Raw genomic sequence first — 22,800 nt, forward strand, 5'->3', positions numbered from 1 at the left:
TGTGACAGGTTTGAGAATATATTTAAAGTTAAACAGACTGCATCGCCCGACACGGGTATGGGGTGGTCAGGTCTTTCACCGGCACGGGTCAGGTTCGTGCCAAACAGCCCATATTGTTCTTCAAACTGTCAACAGCCCTCGCTAATTTTCCGAATACACGCTCCGTTTTTTTTCTCGCAAGTCGCTGAAATATCGCTGTGGATATTTTAATGTCTTTGGAGGAACATAAGTGAGTGTATTTTATTGTAATGTATCTCAGCTCTCACTGTGATTTCCATCATTCAAAACGCCCGGAATGGCTGGAGGGAACGAAAGAAGAGATGAACGAGTGTTCCTCTTCAATAAAGAAGTGCAGTCTATTCCCAGCCAGGACAAACTCCGTTCCTTCAATTTCAGAAGCGAATGTGCTCCATCAAATCTTACAAAATAAATCGACTTCACGATTAATGTCTACTTTAAAAGCAACACAGATATAAAAACGTCCTATTTAAATAGCTGAAGCCAGGTATCATGGAAAATAGCATGAAAAAAACGCACATTATAAATTGTTCAAAAGTAAATAGATTGCAACATCCCTTGAGGAGCCAAATTCATGATACGGCGAGAGAGTGAGTATAAATAGTTTAACGTAGGTGTTTGTGTAGTTGGTTGTCACTAATGTCCCTGACGTGATAGCCACGCTGATTACCTCAGTGGAATTGCTCTCACCTCAATAAAAGTTTGCGAAACCGATTCCCAGTCCATCTGAGCAGCTGAAACGCTCCGTACAACTGAACGCTGCTTCTGATGTTATATGGGATACCCGGCGATTTACTACATCCCACACTTGTAGCGGTTGGTGTCCCCGGTAAGATGCCGGAGCTGGTTACGTTATGTATGGTGCCGTCGTTACTGCGCTGCGGTATCCGCACTGTTACTGAGCATAGATGCTACCGTCGGCTGAAATGTTTTTCCAGAATTGAGGGTTCAGGCATCTGATTGTTTTATTTTCATTTTCGTAATTTGATCGAAGTGATTTTTTGTCAATTACGTTCGTGCCGATATTGAATCTTTTGATTCCACTTTTCACCGCTGCAAACAATCCCATTAGTATTTCACCTTTAATAATTGAAATGGTGTTTACTGGGACGATCTCCCGTTTACCGGTACGTGAGTCTGGAACAGATTCTTTGTCCTGAACGGTGGGAAGGTCGCCAATGCACTGACATTCACAAGCGTCATTGTCCTGCAGCCGGAGTGTAGTGACGGAGACCGTACATTCTGGACTCCCGCTATCCACTTCCAAACAGAGCATATCCATGGGGGCATTCAGAGAGTTGCCACTGACAATATTTCTATTTTGCTTTCCAATTTCTTGAGGTTAATTTACCGGGGATTGTGATCCTATCTCGGGGAAAATGCAGACTCTCCAAATGCATCAAAAATAACATTAGCTGTTATTTTTCCCTCTTAGATTTCAATGTGAACTTGATTATATTGTGATCACCATTCTCTGTAGGTTGCAATAGCCTCAGCGAATCTGATGGAGGTTTTCGCTGTTGCTCTAGTAGAACAGACCAACAATATCTATATTTAATCTAGGTTCCTGCTCATCACTCCTGTATGCTCTCTGCCACTTGTATTTAGAGTTGTGGGCGGGATTCCAGGCGAAAGGTAGCAGGCGAGGCTTCAGCCAAGCGCTACAGAAAGGCAGGGGGCAGAGAAGGGAACAGTCCAGCCTCAGGGTAACGCAAAGATGGCCTGACTTACCCCACAGAGGAGAGGATGGGATACTGATATGACGCACTAGCCCCTGAACTTGAACCCAGGGCCACTTATATTCCCAGCCCCAAGACGAGCATCAGGTGCCTATGATTAAGCCCAACTGAAACAAGGGACAGCCGAAAGACCCGGAGTCTGGAATGCGGACTCCACGGACCGTGAACCGGTACACGGATTTCACGCGGACCATGACACCCTCATGTTTTGTAGAAAATGCAGCCATTGCTACTCTGACATCCTTCCTGCAAATGTTCCTTTCCAGTCAACTTTCAGCCAGTTCCCCTCCAGTGCCTTTGTAATTTTCTTTATTCCACTGAAATACCGATACATTAGCTGTTATTTTTCCCTCTTAGATTTCAATGTGAACTTGATTATATTGTGATCACCATTCTCTGAGGGTTCCTTAACCTTAAGGTCTCTTATCACATCCGGATCATTGCACAACACCTAATTCAGCACAGCGATCCCCTAGTGGGATCAACAACAAACTGTTCTAAAAAGCCAACCCTCAGTCATTCCACAAATTCTCCCTCTTGAGGTTGAGTACTGACCTGCTTTTCCCAATCCACAATGCTCATGGCATTGTCTTTCGGACATGATAGATTGGGTATCTTCGATATTAACCTCCAGAATACCGTCGTCTTTCAGCCACGGACCCGAGTGTCCCACAACGTCATAAAGCACCCATCTGTGACGATCGTGCTTGGTCCGGGTCTTCACCTTCACATCTGTCTGCGGATATTGTGATTCACACAGAGCTTCGAGGTGGGGAAGATTTTGAATGGTTTTCTGGGACACATTCATTAAATATTCTATCTTTAAAGTCCGGAAAACAGCCTCGAAACAATCCTGTAACCTCTCCAGTACGGTCAAATACCTGCTCTTTGTTGTACTTAACTCTGGAGTTTAGATTCTGTAAGAATGCAGCACGGAGGCATACGGCCAGGTGATCATACTCCGGAAATGTGGTCTAGGGTTCGGATGGTAGGCGCTCCTAATCTTAATATGTTGGAGTCTCTGCTGCTGCAGGTGATTCGTTCATCATTGCAGGACAGAAAAGTCCTCAGTCAAGCCTCATGGAAATCGACAAAGTGTTGAAAGTCTACATTGTAGGGTGTTTCGTTTGATAATTCTAGCAGTCAATACCTCGGGGGGTTTGCTTAACATCTGCTTTAGTCAGTATGTAAATTGAGGTCAGAGTCACGGAGGGGAACTCCCTCGGTAAGTAGAACGGACGGCAGTAAATCATTAGATGTGCCAGGCATGGAGATCCAGAGAATGACAAACTGCTCTGTCCGAACACAACAAAGGACTTCTTACCCGAACCAGAATTTGTGTACTCTACTGTTCTCTAATTCGTGTTTCCATGCCAACAAGATACTGGTTAGAGGAAGTTTTACTTCCGTCCGTGTCAGTGTGGGTTGGAGTCGTTTCCTCCTTCCTCTCTACTGGCATTTCTAAGAAATTAATCCACTCAGATCATCAGCAGATTGTGGAAATGTGATCAGAGATCCTGGAGTGAGGAGTATAAAGGCTTTGTCATTACACGTCCGTGTGTGTAAACATTGTCGAATCTATTCCTATTGTGTGTATGGTGACGGGCTGTTCAAAGTTTGGATACAATATTTAGTATAAGAAACGAAAATCTCAACGGAAAAATGAATTTTGCAGCAACTCCTTTGAAGTGTCGAAGAAATATTGCAATAAATGTAATATCTCGGAAGGACCGAAAACCATTGCATTGTGACACAATATGCAAACATAGACCGGGGTATTTGTTCACTGATCTGTAGTTGACAACGTTGTGACACTAATTAGCTCAGCGAACTACCACTTTGCTGCATATAAATTCATTTAACGACTCAACAGTACACACAGTTTCTTGGCCGATTGACTGATCTCTACTTAACGTTGAAAATGAGATATCCGGCTCTTTACTACATAATGAGCGTTTACTATCCCGTACTTGCAGGAGTTACTATTCTTGGTGAGTTAATAGATTTGTGTTCTTTCTGCGCCCGCTCAACTGTTCTGACACATGTTCACATGTCCCCTAACACATGTTCTGACTGGCCTGGTTGGTGATTACAGATTGCTCGGGATTCAGCCATATCTTGTTTTGCAAACTGGAGACAATCCGCTCTACCGCTGTGCAGATGTGGGGCTCTGGCGGACTGAGTTTCCATTCTCTGATTCCAAGCTGATGTAGCGCAGCATAGGACCTGCGGAACTCCAAACATTCATTAATTTACCGAGTAATATGGAGCAAATAATAAGCACTTTTCACACACAGATGACATTTTCTTCTTTTACTTACAGTAAATATAATGGCGATTGTGATCCTTTCTCGAGGAAAGTGTGGACTCTCGAAATGCATCACACATTACTTGGTAGGAATGGCAACAGCGGATCTCGTGGTGGTTATGGTTACAGCTATCATGGAACAGTCTAACATAATTTATAGCTACGCTGATTTCCTGTTCATTACACCGATCTGCTCTCTGATACTTCTCCTCAGTATTGCCACCATGGACTGTTCCGTTTGGCTGACAGTCGGTTTCACATTCTTGTTGCAATACGTTGTTAAAAGCTACGTGAAAGATACTGCACGGAGAGAACCGCAACTGCAGTTATAGCGACCGTTGTTGTAGTGAGCTGTGCAAGGTGCATCCCGTTTTACTTTATAGCGGAGCCAGAGGTCATAATAAACAACGTTCCATGGTGCTGTGTCTTCACGTCAGAATATTTAACGTCACCAGACTGGAAAGGTTACAAACAATTTGACTGTATCTTCACACCATTATTAGCAATCTGTTTAATTCTATTGTTTAAGGTTTTAACAGTCAAACACATCGTTTTGGCAAACAGAGTCCGTCGAGGACTCCGGAACAGCGCGAATGAGAATGATCCAGAATTGAAGAACCAAAGAAAATCCATGATTCTCTTGTTTGCTTTATCAGCCAATTTCATATATCTGCGGTTTCGCTATGTCATGCAATCCATGGACTGGCAAGTGCAGAATTATTCGTACAAAGACAAATATTTGAATACCCCAGTATATATCTTGCAGCAAGTTGGATTCCTGATGCAGTTCCTTAGAACCTGCACCAACACGTGTATCGACACACTTACACAGGAAATTTAGAGAGGAGCTCAGAAATGGATTGAAATATCTGTTCACACTAAATTGACGGTGCTGGAGGTAAAGTGCTCCTTATGTTTGGACATGTCTTGAAGTTTATTGACCTTGATTATTTTTTATATTACTTATTCATTTTGTCGGGTGTTTAATACTCATAAGCCTGATATTGTTTTAATAGGAAAGTCTAACAGAACTAAATGCTGGTGGACATATACTTTTGGTTGAGCTACAGTACTGCAGAACTCCGTTGCAAGTCATTTATTATGGAATGTTGTATGAGTATGAACATATTAATCTCATGGAAAGCTGATGCCAGAGTAAGGAACATCGAAAGCTTATGATTTCAACTGAACATTTGAAATATATATTTCTGCTTAACTGTGCAGAGGTGGGGGGGGGGGTTGATTGGCTGAAACAAGCTTAACAGAAGGGTATTGTAAAACATAACGCTGTACAAAGACTTTATACATCCAACCCGTAACTAGACATGGCTTGTTTTAAGTATTTGTTTAAAAATTCTGAGGGACATCCAAGTGTAATGCTTAGGGCTATTGGCTTGTGTTTGTCGAGGGAGAAACCCATCCACCCGCCAAACCGCGTCTCCCGTTTGCGTAGATACTGTGTAACGCACACTGGTACAAACTTGCACATACAATATCAGACAGCATATAATGTATGTTTTACAGAATACACTTTATAAATCTTACTGGAGCTAGGTAATTAACAGCAATACGATATACAAGGAAAGAAGAGGGAGCCAAAAAATCGTTGGAGCTCAATTATCGAAGCCTTCGTTCCACCGTTCGATCTCCCACCTCCTCGACCTGCCGCCTGGGACCAACCTCAGTGGTTGACCAGAGCTCGTCCAGTACGTCCTTCCTCTTTGGTTCTCATCCCGAAAAACCCGCGCATTCACTCCAGGTTCCCACACATACAGACAGAACAACATTGCTTCCACTGGTTAGTTCCTCTGTTATCAATAATTATAACCCAAACATTTCAACTAAACAGAACATTACCTCATCAGTTACCTACAAAGAAGTCATTTCATTCTAGTGCCAGAGAAGCCATTTTATATATGCAGTTAACATTAATAATCTGAGAACTCTGCAAGTGTAACATGCTGTAAGGTTTCACTGCTCATGTAATGGCCTCTCTGCAATGTTTCACTGCTGAGGTAATGGTTTCTCTGTAGCAGCAATGTTTAGGTTAAGACTAGAGATAACAGGGTTTTGGAGTGCCGGGCTATCCAATGAGAGAAACGTTCTTTCTTGTGAGTCTGAAAGAGAGAATTTGTGGTCTTTCACTAGGGATAGATGAGAAGACGTGAATGGAGAGAGCGGGCCATTTTTCTTTGTTTACTTTACTAACCCTATAGTCAAAGTAAGAATTATAAAGCTCAATCATTTAATCGCATATTGTGTACTGTTTGTAATTTCGGGGAACTGATTTGTAACAGGGGACACATCACACAGCATCCACCCAAACGAGATTTCTTAAGTTTGGCCGGGCTGGGGGGGCTATCACCCCCAATATTAAGCTGCCAACCGAGGCAAGAGTTACATAAGGTTAGATGACTAAGTGAATCACTTCCCACATTCTCAGCAGATGAACGGACTCTCCCCACTGTGAACTCAATGATGCACATTTAGTTGATTTCGCTGAGAGAATCTCTTCCCAAAGTCTGAGCAGGTGATCGGCCTCTACCCAGTGTGAAATCGCTGGTGTAACTTCAGTTGAGATGAATGAGTGAATTCCTTCCCACAGACTGAGTAGGTGAACGATCATTTCCCTGTGTGGGCTGACTGGTGTTTCTGTAGGCGATGTGACTGTGTGAATCCTTTCCCACAGACTGAGCAGGTGAATGGCCACTCTCCAGTGTGAACTGACTGGTGTCTTAATAGGTGAGATGACTGTGTGAATCCCTTCCCACATTCTGAGCAGGTGAATGGCCTCTCCACAATGTGAACTCGCTGATGTACCTTCAGTTGGGATGACGAAATGAATCCCTTCCCACAGTCTGAGCAGGTGAACGGCCTCTCCCCAGTGTGAACTCGCTGATGTATCTTCAGTAGAGATGACTGAGTGAATCCCTTCCCACAGTTTGAGCAGGTGAACGGCCCTTTCCCTGTGTGGGCTGACTGGTGTCTCAGTAGGTGAGATGACCGATTGAATCCCTTCCCACAGTCTGAGCAGGTGAACCGCCACTTCCCAGTGTGAACTGACTGGTGTCCCTGTAGGGAGGATGATTCAGTGAATCCCTTCCCACAGACTGAGCAGATGAATGGCCACTCCCCGGTGTGTACTGACTGGTGTCTCAGTACATGGGATGCGCAAGTGAATCTCTTCCCACAAACTGTGCAGGTGAACGGCCTCTCCCCAGTGTGAACTCGCTGGTGTACCTTCAGTTGAGATGACTGAGTGAATCCCTTCCCACAGTCTGAGCAGGTGAATGGCCTCTCCCGAGTGTGAACTCGCTGGTGTGCCTGTAGGCTAGCTAACGTTGTGAATCCTTTCCCACAGTCTGAGCATGTGAACGGCCTCTCTCCAGTGTGAACTCTCTGATGTACCTTCAGTTCAGATGACTGAGCGAATCCCTTCCTACAGACTGAGCAGGTGAATGGCCACTCACCAGTGTGAACTGACTGGTGTCTCAGTAGGTGAGATGACTGTGTGAATCCTTTCCCACAGACTGAGCAGGTGAATGGCCACTCTCCGGTGTGAACTGACTTGTGCCCCAGTAGGAAATATGACGATGTGAATCCCTTCCCACAGTCTGAGCAGGTGAACGGACGCTCCCCGGTGTGAACTCGCTGGTGAGCCATTAGGTCAGATGACCGAGTTAATCCTTCCCCACAAATTCAGCAGATGACCAGCCGCTGCCCAGTGTGAACTGACTGGTGTGTCCACAGGTGGGATGACTGACTGAATCCCTTCTCACACACAGAACAGTTGAATGACCTTGTCCCAGTGTGAACTTGCTGATTTATCTTCATGAGATGACCTTGAATCCCCAGTTTGAAAAGGTGAACGGCCTTTCCCCTGTGTAAATTGACAGGCGTGCCCGTCAGTCAAATGATCAAGTGAATCCCTCCCCACAACCTGAGCAGGAAGGATGATCGAGTGAATCCCTTGCTCCACTTCTTAAATATCTGGACAGAGGCAGCAAAACTAGCATCCTGTGTTCAAGATTCCCACAGACAAATTCCTTGTCATTTTTAACCTGTAAAAAGATTTACAAAATCCATCAATGGGTGAAGAACATTTCAGATGAGATCACTTGAGTTGCAAAGGTTTGCTCTGGTTACAGTGAGGTTCAACACAAGTTGGAGAGAGAAATCATCTCCTGACTGGGCACAGTGCTGGTATCTGGAATGACCATCAAACTCTGACACTCTTCCTGTCTCTATAATGGGGCAATTCTGCCATCACCAATTTGTGACCTGGCTCAGTTTGACTCTCTCCATTGGTATTATTCCCTGTTCCCACTGAGCTGCATGGGTGCCTGGCCCCACAGTAACTGAAACACTCTCACACAAATAGCCTTTGTTGATGTGCAGCTGAGATTTTCTTTTACCTACTGTCAATTTAAAGTGCCACAGTTTTAAAGCCATGTAAACATTTCCTGCCCAGATGAATGATTGGTCCGCACAGCAGTTAAATGAATATTAGTATTATTTCATGTTCTTATCAGAGTCATAGGAAAGTACAACACAGAAAATGGCCCTTTGGCCCAGCTAGCTTGTGTTGAACTATGTAAACTGTCTACTCACGTACCTCCACCATCCAGGTACCTATAAAAACTTATTAAATGTTGAAATTCAGCTCGCATGCAACAGCTGGGAGTCTGCTCATTCCACGCCTGGATGACTGTCTGTCTGAAGAAGTTTCCCTTAGTGTTTCACCTTTCACCCTTAATCCATGGCTTGCGGTTGTAGTCCCGCCCAATCTCAGTGCAAAAAGCCAGCTTGCCTCTACCCCAACTACAAACGTTTGTATAACACTCATAATTTTGGTATACCAGAACTGAAATGGTTGCCACAAGAGGACACAGGTTTAAGGTGCTGGGGAGTGGGTACAGAGGAGATGTCAGGGGTACGTTTTTTACTCAGAGTGGTGAGTGCATGGAATGGACTGCTGGCAACGGAGGTGGAGGCAGATATGACAGGGTCTTTTAAGAGAATTTTGGATAGATACATGGAGCTTAGAAAAATAGAGGGTTGTAGGTAAGCCTAGAAATTACTAAGGTAGGGACAGGTCGGCACAAATTTGTGGGCCAAAGGGCCTGTATTGTGCTGTAGGTTTTCTATGCTTCTATGTCTCTACCTCCATCAAATCTCCCCTCAATCTTCTACATTCCAAGGCAAAAAAGCCCAGACCTGTTCAATCTCTCCTTATAACCCAAGCCCTCCAGACCTCACAGCATCCTAGTGAATATTCGCTGAACTCTTTCAACCTCTTTTACATCTTCCTGCATAATGCAAAACTGCACACAATACTCCAAATTAGGCCTCACCTATGTCTTGTAGAAAGTCAACATAACATCCATCTGCTGTACTCAGTACTTTGGTTTACGAAGGCCAATGTGCCAAAATCTTTCTTTCCGTCCCTATCGAACTGTGACACCACTTTCAGTGAAATATAGACCTGTAATCCCAGATCCCTTTCTTCAACAACACTCCTCCATGTCCGACCAGTCACTGTGTAAGACCTACCCTGATAGTGCAACACCTCACACTCGTCTCCATTAAATTCCATTTTCCATTTCTCAAATTATTTTTCCAGCGGATCCAGATCGCACTGCAAGCCATGATAGTCTTCCTCACTGTCCACTACACCCCAATCTTGGTGTCATCCACAAATTTGATCATCCAGTTAACCACACTATCATCCATATTACTGATATAGATGACAATCAACAACAGATCCAGCACTGATCCCTGAGGGACATCACTAGTCACAGGCTTTCAGTCAGAGAGGCAACCATCTGCTACCACACTCTGGAGATGAAGTTTTAAGAGTATTAGGGGACGTAAGGAATGGATTCTAGTGATGGGACCCGGAGCAATAGAGCAGTGAAAGAAGTGCATGGAGTAAGGCCAGATCTAACATATAGAGAGGCTTTGAAGAAAGAGAAGCAGTATAAAGGGTGTAAAGGTAGTAAGGTAGAAAGGCTAAAGTGTGTGTACTTCAATGAAAGAAGCATCAGGTACAAAGGTGATGAACTGAGAGCTTGGATATATACATGGAATTATGATGTAGTGGCCATTACAGAGACTTGGCTGGCACCAGGCAGGAATGGATTCTCAATATTCATGGATTTCAGTGCTTTAAAAGGGATAGAGAGGGGGGAAAAGGGGAGGAGGGGTGGCATTACTGGTCAGGGATACTATTACAGCTGCAGAAAGTGTGGGCAATGTAGCAGGATCCTCTTTTGAGTCAGTATGGGTGGAACTCAGGAACAGGAAGGGAGCAGTTACTCTATTGAGGGTATTCTATAGGCCCCCTGGTAGCAGCAGAGATACCGAGGAGCAGATTGGGAGGCAGATTTTGGAAAGGTGCAAAAATAACAGGTTTGTTCTCATGGGTGACTTTAACTTCCCTAAAATTGATTGGCACCTGATTAGTTCCAAGGGTTTAGATGGGGCAGAGATTGTTAAGTGTGTCCAGGATGTTTTCCTGTCACAGTATGTTGACAGGCCGACTGGGAGGGGAATGCCATACTAGATCTAGTACTAGGTAACAAACCGGGTCAGGTCACAGATCTCTCAGTGGGTGAGCACCTGGGGGTCAGTAATCAGCGCTCCCTGGCCTTTAGCATTATCATGGAAAAGGATAGAATCAGAGAGGACAGGAAAATTTTTATTTGGGGAAGGACAAATTATGAGTTTATAAGGCTAGAACTTGCAGGTGTGAATTGGGATGATGTTTTTGCAGGGAAATGTACTATGGACATGTGGTCGATGTTTAAGGATCTCTTGCAGGATGTTAGGGATAAATTTGTTCCGGTGAGATAGATAAAGAATGTTAGGGTGAAGGAACCATGGGTGACAAGTGAGGTGGAAAATCTAGTCAGGTGGAAGAAGGCAGTAGACATGAGGTTTAGGAAGCAAGGATCAGATGAGTCTATTGAGGAATATCGGGTAGCAAGAAAGCTTAAGAAGGGGCTGAGAAGAGCAAGAAGGAGCCATGAGAAGGCCTTGATGAGTAGGGTAAGGGAAAACCCCAAGGCATTCTCCAGTTATATGAAGAACAAAAGGATGACAGGAGTGAAGGTAGGACCGATTAGAGATAAAGGTGGGAAGATGTGCCTGGAGGCTGTGGAAGAGAGCGACGTCCTCAATGAATACCTCTTCGGTATTCAACAATGAGAGGGAACTTGATGATGGTGAGGACATTATGAGTGCGGTTGATGTTCTGGAGCATGTTGATATTAAGGGAGAGGAGGTGCTGGAGTTGTTAAAATACATTAGGACAGATAAGTCCCCGGGGCCTGATGGAATATTCCCCAGGCTGCTCCACGAGGCTAGGGAAGAGATTGCTGAGCCTCTCGCTAGGATCATATCAATGTTGTCGACGGGAACGGTACCGGAGGATTGGAGGGAGGCGAATGTTGTCCCCTTGTTCAAAAAAGGTAGTAGGGATACTCCGGGTAATTATAGTCCAGTGAGCCTTATGTCTGTGGTGGGAAAGCTGTTGGAAAAGATTCTTAGAGATAGGATCTATGGGCATTTAGAGAATCATGGTCTGATCAGGGACAGAGGGCATGGCTTTGTGAAGGGTGGGTCATGTCTAACAAGCCTGATAGAGTTCTTTGAGGAGGTGACCAGGCATATAGATGAGGGTAGTGCAGTGGATGTGATCTACATGGATTTTAGTAAGGCATTTGACAAGGTTCCACACGGTAGGCTTATTCAGAAAGTCAGAAGGCATGGGATCCAGGGAGGTTTGGCCAGATGGATTCAGAATTGGCTTGCCTGCAGAAGACAGAGGGTCGTGGTGGAGGGAGTACATTCAGATTTGAGGGTTGTGACTAGTGGTGTCCCACAAGGATCTGTTCTGGGACCTCTACTTTTCATGATTTTTATTAACAACCTGGATGTGGGGGTAGAAGGGTGGGTTGGCAAGTTTGCAGATGACACAAAGGTTGGTGGTGTTGTTGTCAGTATAAAGGATTGTCGAAGATTGCAGAGAGACATTGATAGGATGCAGAAGTGGGCTGGGAAGTGGCAGATGGAGTTCAACCCGGAGAAGTGTGAGGTGGTACACTTTGGAAGGACAAACTCCAAGGCAGAGTACAAAGTAAATGGCAGGATACTAGGTAGTGTAGAGGAGCAGAGGGATTTGGGGGTACATGTCCACAGATCCCTGAAAGTTGCCTCACAGGTAGATAGGATAGTTATGAAAGCTTATGGGGTGTTAGCTTTCGTAAGTCGAGGGATAGAGTTTAAGAGTCGTGACATAATGATGCAGGTCTCTAAAACTCTGGTTGGCCACACTTGGAGTACTGTGTCCAGTTCTGGTCACCTCACTATAGGAAGGATGTAGAAGCATTGGAAAGGGTACAGAGTAGATTTACCAGGATGCTGCCTGGTTTAGAGAGTATGCATTATGATCAGAGATTAAGGGAGCTAGGGCTTTACTCTTTGGAGAGAAGGAAGATGGAAGAAGGAGAAGGAAGAGAGAAGGAACTGCTTGTGGTGTGGTTATTGGTCCGTTGTAATGTGTTGATCTGAGAGAATGGTATGCAAGACAAGATTTTCCCTGAACCTCGGTACATGACAATAATAAACAATTCCCCACTTTAACTGTGTGGAAATATTGGACAGACTGAGCTTCTCCTCTGGAACTTCAGGAGGGAGATTTCACTGAAGTGTACAAATGCTTGAGAAGCCCGAAAAAAACAGAAAAGGTTTCCTTCTTGCATGATAGAGGTGTACAAGATATTGAGAGGAATAGATAAAGTGAATAGCCAGCACCTCTTCTCCATGGCACCACTGCTCAGTACAAGAGGACATGGCTTTAAGGTGAGGGGAGGGAAGTTCAAGGGGGATATTAGAGGAAGGTTTTTCAGCCAGAGAGTAGTTGGTGCGTTGAATGCACTGCCTGAGTCAATGGTGGAGGCAGATACACTAGTGAAGTTTAAGACACTACTAGACAGGTATATGGAGGAATTTAAGGTGGAGGGGTGTGTTATAAGGGAGGCAGGGTTTGAGGGTCGGCACAATATTGTGGGCAGAAGGGCCTGTAATGCGCTGTACTATTCTATGTTCTATGACTCTTGTAAATAACGGGTAGTGTGCAAATTTCTGTTTTATCCTTCACTGAGGAATCTGCTTGCAGCTTGTTTAACAATGAACTATACAGCACAGTGCAGGCAATTCGTCCCACAATGTTGTGCCGACCCTTAAAACCTGCCCCCCCATATAACCCTCCACCCTAAATTCCTCCATATACCTGTCTAGTAGTTTAGATTAATGGCTCACAGCAGTCTCGTGGGAACATTATGTAGAGCTGAGTTCTCATGAGACACGAACTGAACTAAGTTCCCTCCTTTGTCTAATGAAAGAGAATAACTGAGAAGGATTGGACAGAACATTCCTTTGTAATTAAAAGTCTGATGTAGTGCACTCCATTATCTAAGAAATTAAGTTTTGCTCCAACAGACTTGTTGGGAATACCAGTTGAACTAAAGTGCTCTTTGTTTCGCTAGTTCTATAAACTGTAACGCTTCTGCATGTTAGACAGAGGTTCATCACGGGCCGCCAGAGGGAGAGGAATTCTGTCTCTCTGATGCTTGGCTCCGAGCTTCTCACCGGCTGAGTTCAAACAAATAAACTAGTCATAAGGATAAAGTAAAGAACTGCTTGTGGTGTGGTTATTGGTCTGTTGTAATGTGTTGATCTGAGAGAATGGTATGCAAGACAAGATTTTCACTGAACCTCGGTACATGACAATAATAAATGATTCCCCACTTTAACTGTGTGGAAATATTAGACAGACTGAGCTTCTCCTCTGGAACTTCAGGAGGGAGATTTCACTGAGGTGTACAAATGTCTGAGAAGCCTGTAAAAACAGAAAAGGCTTCCCTCTTGCATTAATCGGGTTATATACCTCGAAACACTGGCTGCACTTCAGCAAGTTGTAACAGTGGAATGGAGTCAATGAAAAAAATGCCTAACCACAATGAGAGGACGTGACATTAGATCCCACTCCTTTGTCTGAACGGAAGAAAGATCAAACTGCACAACCACGAGAAAAAACCCCACAGACGTAAAGAACCGCGTACATGTCAGACCCCAGTGTGGCAAATGCATGCATGACATCAGGCATGTGGAGAGGGGAGGGAAGGGGAGGGGATAAGATTTTTGGTTCCCTGGTTCTCTTCCAGGGAAGGTGGGACCTGTACAGAAGGGACCACAGCAAGAGAGAAGGTTCTTTGGAAATTGAAGATCTGAAGGCAGATAAGTCACCTGGACCAGATGGTTTACACCCACAGTTCTGAAAGAGGTGGCCGGAGAGATTGTGCAGGCATTACTAATGATCCTTCATGAATCACTGAATTCAGAAATGGCTCTGGAAGACTGGAACATTGCAAATGTCACTCCACTCTTCAAGAAGGGAGAGAGGCAGAAGAAAGGAAACTATAGGCCACTTAGACTGACAGTGGTTTGAAAGATGTTGGAGTCGATCATTAAGGATGTCAGTTCGGGGTACTTGGAGGCACAAGATAAAATAGGCCGGAGTCTGCATTGTTTCCACAAGGGAACATCTTGCCTGATAAATTTGTTGGAATGCTTTGAGAACTAATAAGCAGAGTAGACAAATGAGAATTGGTTGATGTTGTGTACTTGGATTTTCAGACCTTTGATAAGATGCCACACATGAGGCTCCTTAACAAGCTCTGAGCCTATGTTATTTCAGGAAAAAGGAGGATTGGCAGGAGGAAATGAGTGGGAATACTGACAGCCTTTTCTGGCTGGCTACCAGTTTCTAGTGGAGTTCCACAGGGTTCTACATTGGGAATGATTCCTTTCATGTTATATGCCAATGATCTGGTTGATGGAACTGATGGCAAGCTAAACACCCCGACAGTGTAGGTACCCCTTTCTCTAACAGTGAGTGAAACATTCAGATAGCTGATCGCTGCGAGGAATTATACTTGTTGGTCGTTGAAGTTCGTTCAGGCTTGACTGGATGGAGTTAATGCAGAGTTCGGCGATGTCACAGTGAAAGAACACAACATCCAAATCCTTTATGTTGTCCATCTGACCTCCGGCCACTGGTGGTGCCATGGGGAACACCTGCCTATTACAGCAAAGTGCCGACCCTAGCTGTATGCCCGCAGTTCTCCTGGTTGGGCGGCGATGAGGAAGGGGCTGATCTCGGGTTTGTGTAAATCGAAGGTCGGTTGCAGTGGGAAAGGGCCGGGTCTGAGCCAGACGGCTGGACTGTCAGGGCCGGGTCCGAGCCAGGCAGCTGGACAGTCTGGGCCGGGAATGTAGGATCAGTTAGTTCTGGTTCCCCAAGCTGTGAGAGTGGATGTGGGTAACGAGGATCTGTTTACCTGTATGGATGAGGGGTAAATGGTGGGAAAGTTATGGGGCTATTGGCAGGTGGAGGGAGGTTGTGGATGTAGGTTATCAGACACAGTGTGACCCGGGAGGATGGGTCCGAGGGGAAATTAAGTTGTAAGCAAAGGAGGATCTGGTCCATTGCATCAGACAGCTTTCAGGAAGCAACAAATCTCTCTTTATATTAATTACTGTCTAATCTTGCTGCTAACATTGTGTTTGGCACCGAGCCCAGAGTCTGGGAACAGCTCGATGGTAGGAAGCAGATGGTGATAATGGGAGGTTGTTTATTGGAATCAAGGCCCATGTCTCCTTAAGCTACCCAGGGTAACACCCATTGCTACTTGTCATGAATGTCAATAATCTTGTGGAGAATGTACAGGGTGCGTATAGTGAGTCTGCAGCAAGTAATTTCAAACAATTACCTCTTTTTGCAAGATAGTAAATATAAACACCCCTCTTTCCCTCTCCACGCTCAGAACCGACCGAAAGCTACTTCAGAAGATGCAAGCTCTTCAAATGAGCAAACACTGAGGGAATGTGAGTGACTTTAAAGAGCTGGGACACTGACAGTACATTACCAGACCTGGAGTGATTGCAACTGGGTCTGACAGACTTAACTGATACATTCATTCTCACCTCAACTATTCCCTACTTTATTTTGTACAGATACGTAATGTCTAAAGGACCAGTGTTTGAGTAAATGAGACTCACCAAACTTTCTCCTGACTGAATCACTGGAAACCCTGAGTCAGAAGGGTTTCTCTCCAGTCGGTGCTCTCAATCCTCGGGCTGCTTCACTTGCTGCTGTTCCCTCATCTTCAGTCGTGGTTTGCTTCCAGTTGTGGGTTTTTCTTCCAATAAATCTCTCACCGCAGGTCTAACTTTAACATGAGAGATAATGAAGCACGTTAACAAAACCATGGCTGAGATTTATTCCAACACCATATTCCTGCCTTCCTGCTGTAACCCTGAAGCTACTTAGCAATCATCAATATATTAATCTCTGCCATAAATATACCCAAATGGCAGCCTCAACCAACCTCTGCGGCAACAAATCCCACAGATCAGTCATCTTTTGGCTGAAGAACCTCATCTCAGTTTTAAAGGGAAGCATCTTTATTCTGAGGCTGTCAGATCACAGACTCTCCGTCTAATGGAAACATCCTCTCCATGTCCACTGTATCCAGGCTTTTCAGCATTCGGTAGGTTTATTTAACCACCCCCTCCCCTTTCACCCCCGTCTGAACTCCATTGAGCACAACCCCATAACCATCAAATACTCCTCATACATAAAGCCGATCATTCCTGAGATTATTCACGTGAACCTTGTTACTAATCCCTCCACCACCCCCACCGTCCCTCTGAACTCCATTGAGCACAGCCCCATAACCATCAAATGCTCCTCATACATAAAGCCGATCATTCCTGAGATTATTCATGTGAACCTTGTTACTAATCCCTCCACCACCCCCACCGTCCCTCTGAACTCCATTGAGCACAGCCCCATAACCATCAAATGCTCCTCATACATAAAGCCGATCATTCCTGAGATTATTCACGTGAACCTTGTTACTAATCCCTCCACCACCCCCACCGTCCCTCTGAACTCCATTGAGCACAGCCCCATAACCATCAAATGCTCCTCATACATAAAGCCGATCATTCCTGAGATTATTCACGTGAACCTTGTTACTAATCCCTCCACCACCCCCACCGTCCCTCTGAACTCCATTGAGCACAACCCCAGAACCATCAAATGCTCCTCATACATAAAGCCGATCATTCCTGAGATTATTCATGTGAACCTTGTTACCAACAACTGCACTGAACACATTTCCAAGTATAACAGACCATCAGGAAATTTAAACCACTCCAGAGTGAATGTAATAAAAAGAAACCGGAATCATCTGAGTCGCTCAACAGGTAAGGAACTGCTGTGAAGAGAACAAAAAAATTAACGGTTCAGGTTCACAATCTTTTGTCAGAATGGATTCAGAATTTTTCATTTTTAGTGCAGATCTCCAGCAACTTGAGTTTCTGTTTGATTTCCACCGTCTGACAGACAGGTGACAGCGAGGAGGAATTTCCAAACACAGTTCAAACACTGAACCCCCCAGGTCTATTTCTACTGGTTCAATCACAGAACAGACCATTTACTCACAGCCTCTCCTTGAGAGGGATGGAATACAAACTCATTCTCTCCTCAGATTAGCAGCATTGCTTCCAAAGGAACTCCAGAAAAAAAAACCACTTGATCCCAGACCAGAAATACTCGCTCAACACCTCGTAAACCTGGGCAGCTTGATCCCCGGGGCCATGTTACTTGGATCTAAACAGGGGTTCAGTGCTGCTGGAGCTCACCGGAGCGCCACTCCAGCACCTCTGTAAAAAAATCAAAATAAACAAGCGGGGAATTTAACAGCGGCTTGCTTGGTAATTATATTTTATGATTATTAGTGAATGCAACTGTGCAATACTTTGTTATATTATTAAATTAAGTGTTATATGTTTTATTGTACCAGCATTTACTGAAATGCAGTGATTGGCTATAATCTTCTTAATGTCTTAACTATCACCGTATTTCTGTGGAGCTCTGGAATTCATATATATTTCTTTCATATTTGTTTAGTGTTTGACATTATAAAAAGCCCAATTTGTGTACGTGCTCATCACATGAATGGGGCAAGGAGTCAAGGAATTTGCCCAGCACATGAAAGGAGCAGGTACACAATTGGGTGTGACATACGAGGGGCGATTGATAGATTCGTGGCCTAAGGTGGAAGGAGTCGATTGTAGAAAAACTAGCAATTTTCCATTATCTGAAACAGAAATACCGCAAAAGTTACTAACTTCAAACTTTCTGCATAATCACTCAAAGAGTTGAACTGCAAGTGCACGTACCGTGAGCTGTATAACTTTAGCCGTTCTAACATAGGCCACTAACTTATCAATCACCGCTCGTACAGCTCTTGCAGCTAAAAGATTGGCATTGCACCCCTGCTCGAGCCGTCCGGCAGAGCTCGGGCCCGGCTCTTTCCCAATGCAACCGGCCCCCAATTTACAGAAATCCGCCGAGATCAGACCCCACTCACCCCCACTCTAGTCGGAGAACACCCCAAAAGCCGCAGTCGGCACTGCGCATGCGTTAAACAGGAGGTTTTCCGCAGCACCACCGGTGGCCGGAGGTCTGCACATCGTCGCCAGTGACCGGAGGTCCGTACAGCGACACCAGCGGCCGAAGGTCTGCACATCGCCACTAGTGGCCAGCGGTCCCTGCAGCGCCTCCTGTGATCGGAGGCGTGAGGGACAACGGAGAGGCAAATCACAAACGCGGCAAAGTCTGCAGATAATACACACAAAATGCTGGTGGGACACAGCAGGCCAGACAGCATTTATAAAGAGAAGCACTGCCGACATTTCGGGCCGAATGTCTCTTCCTCTCTGACTTTACACGACTGTCGACCCTTTTCGATAGATGCTGCCGGGACTGCTGAGTTCCGCCAGCATTTTGTGTGTGTTCTTTGAATTTCCAGCATCTGCAGATTTCTTTGTGGTTGCTCTTTAAAGTCTGCAGATGCAGGAAATCCAGAGCAACACAAACAAAATGCTGGCGGAGCTCAGCAGTTCCGGCAGCATCTATCGAAAAGGGTCGACAGTCGTGTAAAGTCAGAGAGGAAGAGAGGGAGTGCGAGGGAGGGAGATTTGTTCACCGGAAAGAGAAATCGATATTCATGCCATCAGGCTGTGTGTGGGGGGAGGGGGGAGCTACCCAGACGGAATATAAGGTGCAGATCCTGGACCTAGAGGGTGGCCTTAACTTGGCACAGGAGGAGGGGATGGGTTGGCACGTAGAATCGGGTGTCATTCGACGTGTCGAATGAAAATGTTTGGACACCGGGAAGTCCCGCTGGGAGCGGATAGTTCAAAGATCAGTTTATTAACAAAGCAGGTATCCATAAATAACTCTTGCGTGTTTTTTTTTCTCCAGAGAACCACAAAACAAAAAAAGAGCATGAAAGTCATTCAGAGAGAAAAATCAAACTCCCACCCCACCCCCGCATCAAAAACAACGGCATCCGGATCATCAAACCCCCAAAACCCACCCCTCCCGCACAAAAGGGAACAATAACATCGATCCGCCCCCCAAAAAAAACAACCCTACCCCGCACAACTGCAGAGGAGCTAGTGTCACCAGTGTAGAGGCGGCCGCATCGGGAGCAGCGGACATAATCGGCGACCCCGGAAGATTCACAGGTGAAGTGTCGCCTCACCTGGAAGGATGTTTGGACAACGGAGAGAGTTCGGCCGTCCGGCCCTTTCACTGTGACACCCCGAACTCCACATCAAATCCGTCCAAACGAATCTGGGCGAACTTTAATGACCAATAAATATAATTCCTCTCAGCGATCAGCTGTCTGAATGAATGACTGACTTTAAAGAGGAAGGGGTGTCTGTGGTCCACATTGTCAGGGTGTTGAGTTTAACAGGAGACAAAGACTGCTGGGACGAGAGGTTTTCTGTTGACTAATACACTGTGTGTGGACCCCGCCGGCAATTCTGGTGGTGTGACCCGTATCGAGACAAACACCACGCTGCCCACTCCACCAACAGCACAGCACAGCCGGACACATAACAGGGACTTTACATCTCACAACACTGGATACAGTGATGAAACCCGTGATTAATGTTGTTGTCCCACTGAAATCATCAGAAACGTCCATTCAGGGGTTTTTAATTACAAGCGCTCTCCCACGGGTGACGTCACACAGGCGAATCCACGCGACTGACGTCACATATAGGCTCCTCGCACCGGGATCTGTCCTCGCGTGCGCGGTGTCTTACGTCACCCCGCGCTGGAGAGCTCGAGCTTTATCGGTTTAACGGCTGAGCTACCAATCACGTGACCATCCCCTCCCCCACCGCTGAAAAACAAAGCTTCAAGAGCTTCGCTTTTTCCATTGGTGCGCAGGAATGTCAATCACTGGTTACACCCAATAGCGAAAGCGGACAAGCCGAGAGGGCGTTACCCCGCTGAGTTCGTCTCTCGCTGCGGTGCCGGAGTCTGGACAGAGCGGAACAAATCTCAATGTAAATGTCCGCTTTCTGATTTCTATTTCCCTCCGAGGGAAGTTGGGGAGTTTGTGCAGCGTCTCCTGCGGCCGGAGTCTGATGTATCACTGAGAGATAGGAGGAGACCGCTCGGCCCGTCGGTTTGATGCCGGTTCCCCGGGGTGAGGAGAGGGAGAGGGGGATTTTAATGAAAGGATGAAGATGGTGAGAGACGGGGTCGGACAGGATGTTTGTCCCGGTGGGGACAGGAGGGACTCATCTGTGGAAATGTCTGAGCCCACGGTGGTGGCGAGCAGAGGGATTCACCACATTGGAGGGCAAACACCGGCAGACTGTTGCCCTGCAAGCGGGGCCAATGGTCCGGGCAAAGTGACAATTATTTGGGATTTGTTGAGACTGTACCTGGAATATGGGGTAAAATCCCGCTCCCCATACTAACACGGGTTATACAGACCAAAGAACAAACTGCCGGAGGAACTCAGTGGGTCGGGCAGCATCTGTGGAGGGAAATGGACCGTCAACATTTCGGGCCGAGACCCTCCCTCTGGACTGAGAGTGGACGGGAAATAGTCAGAGAAAAGAGGTGAGGGGTGGGGATGGGGCAAGAGCTGGGGAGTGAGAGGTGGATCCGGGTGAGGGGGAGGTGGGAAGGTGGAAATAGTGACGGGGTGGGAGCTGAGTGATTGGGGCAACACCGGGCTGCAGAAGGTGGTAATTAATGCCACAGAGGATTAACAAAGAGGTTAGAGAGTATTTGTTACAGAGAGTGCAATGAAGATTCACCAGACTGGTCCCTGGAGTGGTGGGTCATCAGATGGAGAAAGATCAAATGTGATAAACCTTTCATTTAGAGAATCGAGGTCTGAGAGGTGAACACATTGAAATGCACATCATTACCGTTTGAACCAGGGATCTGAGTCTCTGAAAAATGGGGTGGACTGTCTGGGACTGAGATGAGGGGAAATGTCTCCCCTCTGAAGGTGGCGAATGTCTGTAAATTACCACCCTCAGTGACCGTCCTCACATAAAACCGAAGCCAGCAGATGTGTGGAGACCAAAGGGATCGAGGAAATAAGGATCGGGCAGAAACATTTGTCTGAGATGGGAGAGCAGACACCATCTCATTGATGGTTAGAGGGGCTGAATGGCCTCTTCCTGCTGTTTCTCACTTGATGTCTCAGTGTTCCTGTCCAGTGAGGCTGGAGGAATGTGAATAAACTGATTTAAATGAAACCTGCGCACTTCCTGTTTGGGTCTGAGTTGTGTGTTGTACCGGGATGTGAATCGAGCCCATGACTTTGTGACCTGGAGGTGGAGGGAAAGGGATGGGGAAGACATGGAGGGAAGAACGAAATATGTATCTGGTGTAAATATGAAATAATGTGGGAAATGCGGTGGATGGGTCGGGCAGCGTGTGAGGGTGAGGAGCAGAGTCACTGGTTCAGGTGGTTGACCCTCCACCCGTCACCTGATCCCGTTTCGTATTCACGTTTCTCTGCAGCATCTGTGGGTCACTGCTCTACGTGTACGTGTAGCTTCATCTTTCACCCGTACAGACAAGGCAGTGAGATCCGGATCTGTCACTTCCTCTCATGGTGGGTGGACAATGTTTTTTTCTGCAATACGTTCAGCATGTTTCATTCCACTGTTTTACCTGCTGAAGTGCAGCCGATGTTTCTGGATGTGTGACCCATTTATGTGAGAATTTAGCCTTTTGATTTATCTCAGCTTCTCATAAATGTGTACAGTTCAGCGAAGCTTCACTCCAGAATTTCCAAAGCAACAACCCAGTCAGTCAAATAGTTCCACACTATTAAAATAGTTTATTACATTTTTTTGTACTACTTATATAATTTAACTATTTAATATGTATATTCTTATTTTAACTCACAATTGTCAATATCTATTGTTATGAGTTAGGTTCTACTGCTGCTGCAGAGACAACAAATTTCATTACATATGCTGGTGCTATTAAACCTGATTCTGATATTGATATTGGAGACCCACCACCGGTCACCTGATCCCAGTTACCGCAGATTGTAATGCGAGATTGAAGCCTTTTCTATTTATTTGCATTCCTCAGAAAAGGCAACAGTTAATTTTCCTTCTGTGATTCCAAAGCAGAAGCTCAGTCTGTCTAATCTTTCCACACAATTAAAATGGGGATATTGTTATTATCATCATGTACTGAACTACAGTGAAAAATTTGCCTGATGTACCATCCACACAGATCAATACAATACGACAGTA

The 22,800-nt window shown here is 45.6% G+C and overlaps 1 protein-coding gene across 2 annotated transcripts; it reads right to left on the reverse strand.

Moving 5' to 3' along the window:
- Nucleotides 1–5,577: 5,577 nt before the first annotated feature.
- Nucleotides 5,578–22,375, reverse strand: LOC140723842 (uncharacterized). Of its 2 annotated transcripts, none has more exons than XM_073038402.1 (3): nt 22,205–22,375; nt 16,192–16,361; nt 5,578–8,126 (listed from the first exon to the last, which is right to left on the reverse strand). In XM_073038402.1, exon 3 carries the CDS (start codon nt 7,726–7,728, stop codon nt 6,688–6,690), a length of 1,041 nt encoding a protein of 346 aa, XP_072894503.1. In that variant the 5' UTR covers nt 7,729–8,126; nt 16,192–16,361; nt 22,205–22,375; the 3' UTR covers nt 5,578–6,687. The 2 variants fall into 2 exon arrangements, with proteins under 2 accessions (XP_072894503.1, XP_072894504.1); XM_073038403.1 differs by lacking the exon at nt 22,205–22,375 and adding an exon at nt 18,573–18,687.
- Nucleotides 22,376–22,800: the final 425 nt, after the last annotated feature.

The sequence above is a fragment of the Hemitrygon akajei genome, unplaced genomic scaffold, assembly GCF_048418815.1.
Source record: "Hemitrygon akajei unplaced genomic scaffold, sHemAka1.3 Scf000140, whole genome shotgun sequence".
Lineage (NCBI taxonomy): Eukaryota > Metazoa > Chordata > Chondrichthyes > Myliobatiformes > Dasyatidae > Hemitrygon > Hemitrygon akajei.

What these genes read in the sequence shown, in the direction of transcription:
- LOC140723842 (XM_073038402.1), bottom strand. Translation starts at nt 7,728, where the DNA reads ATGGCTCACCAGCGAGTTCACACCGGGGAGCGTCCGTTCACCTGCTCA.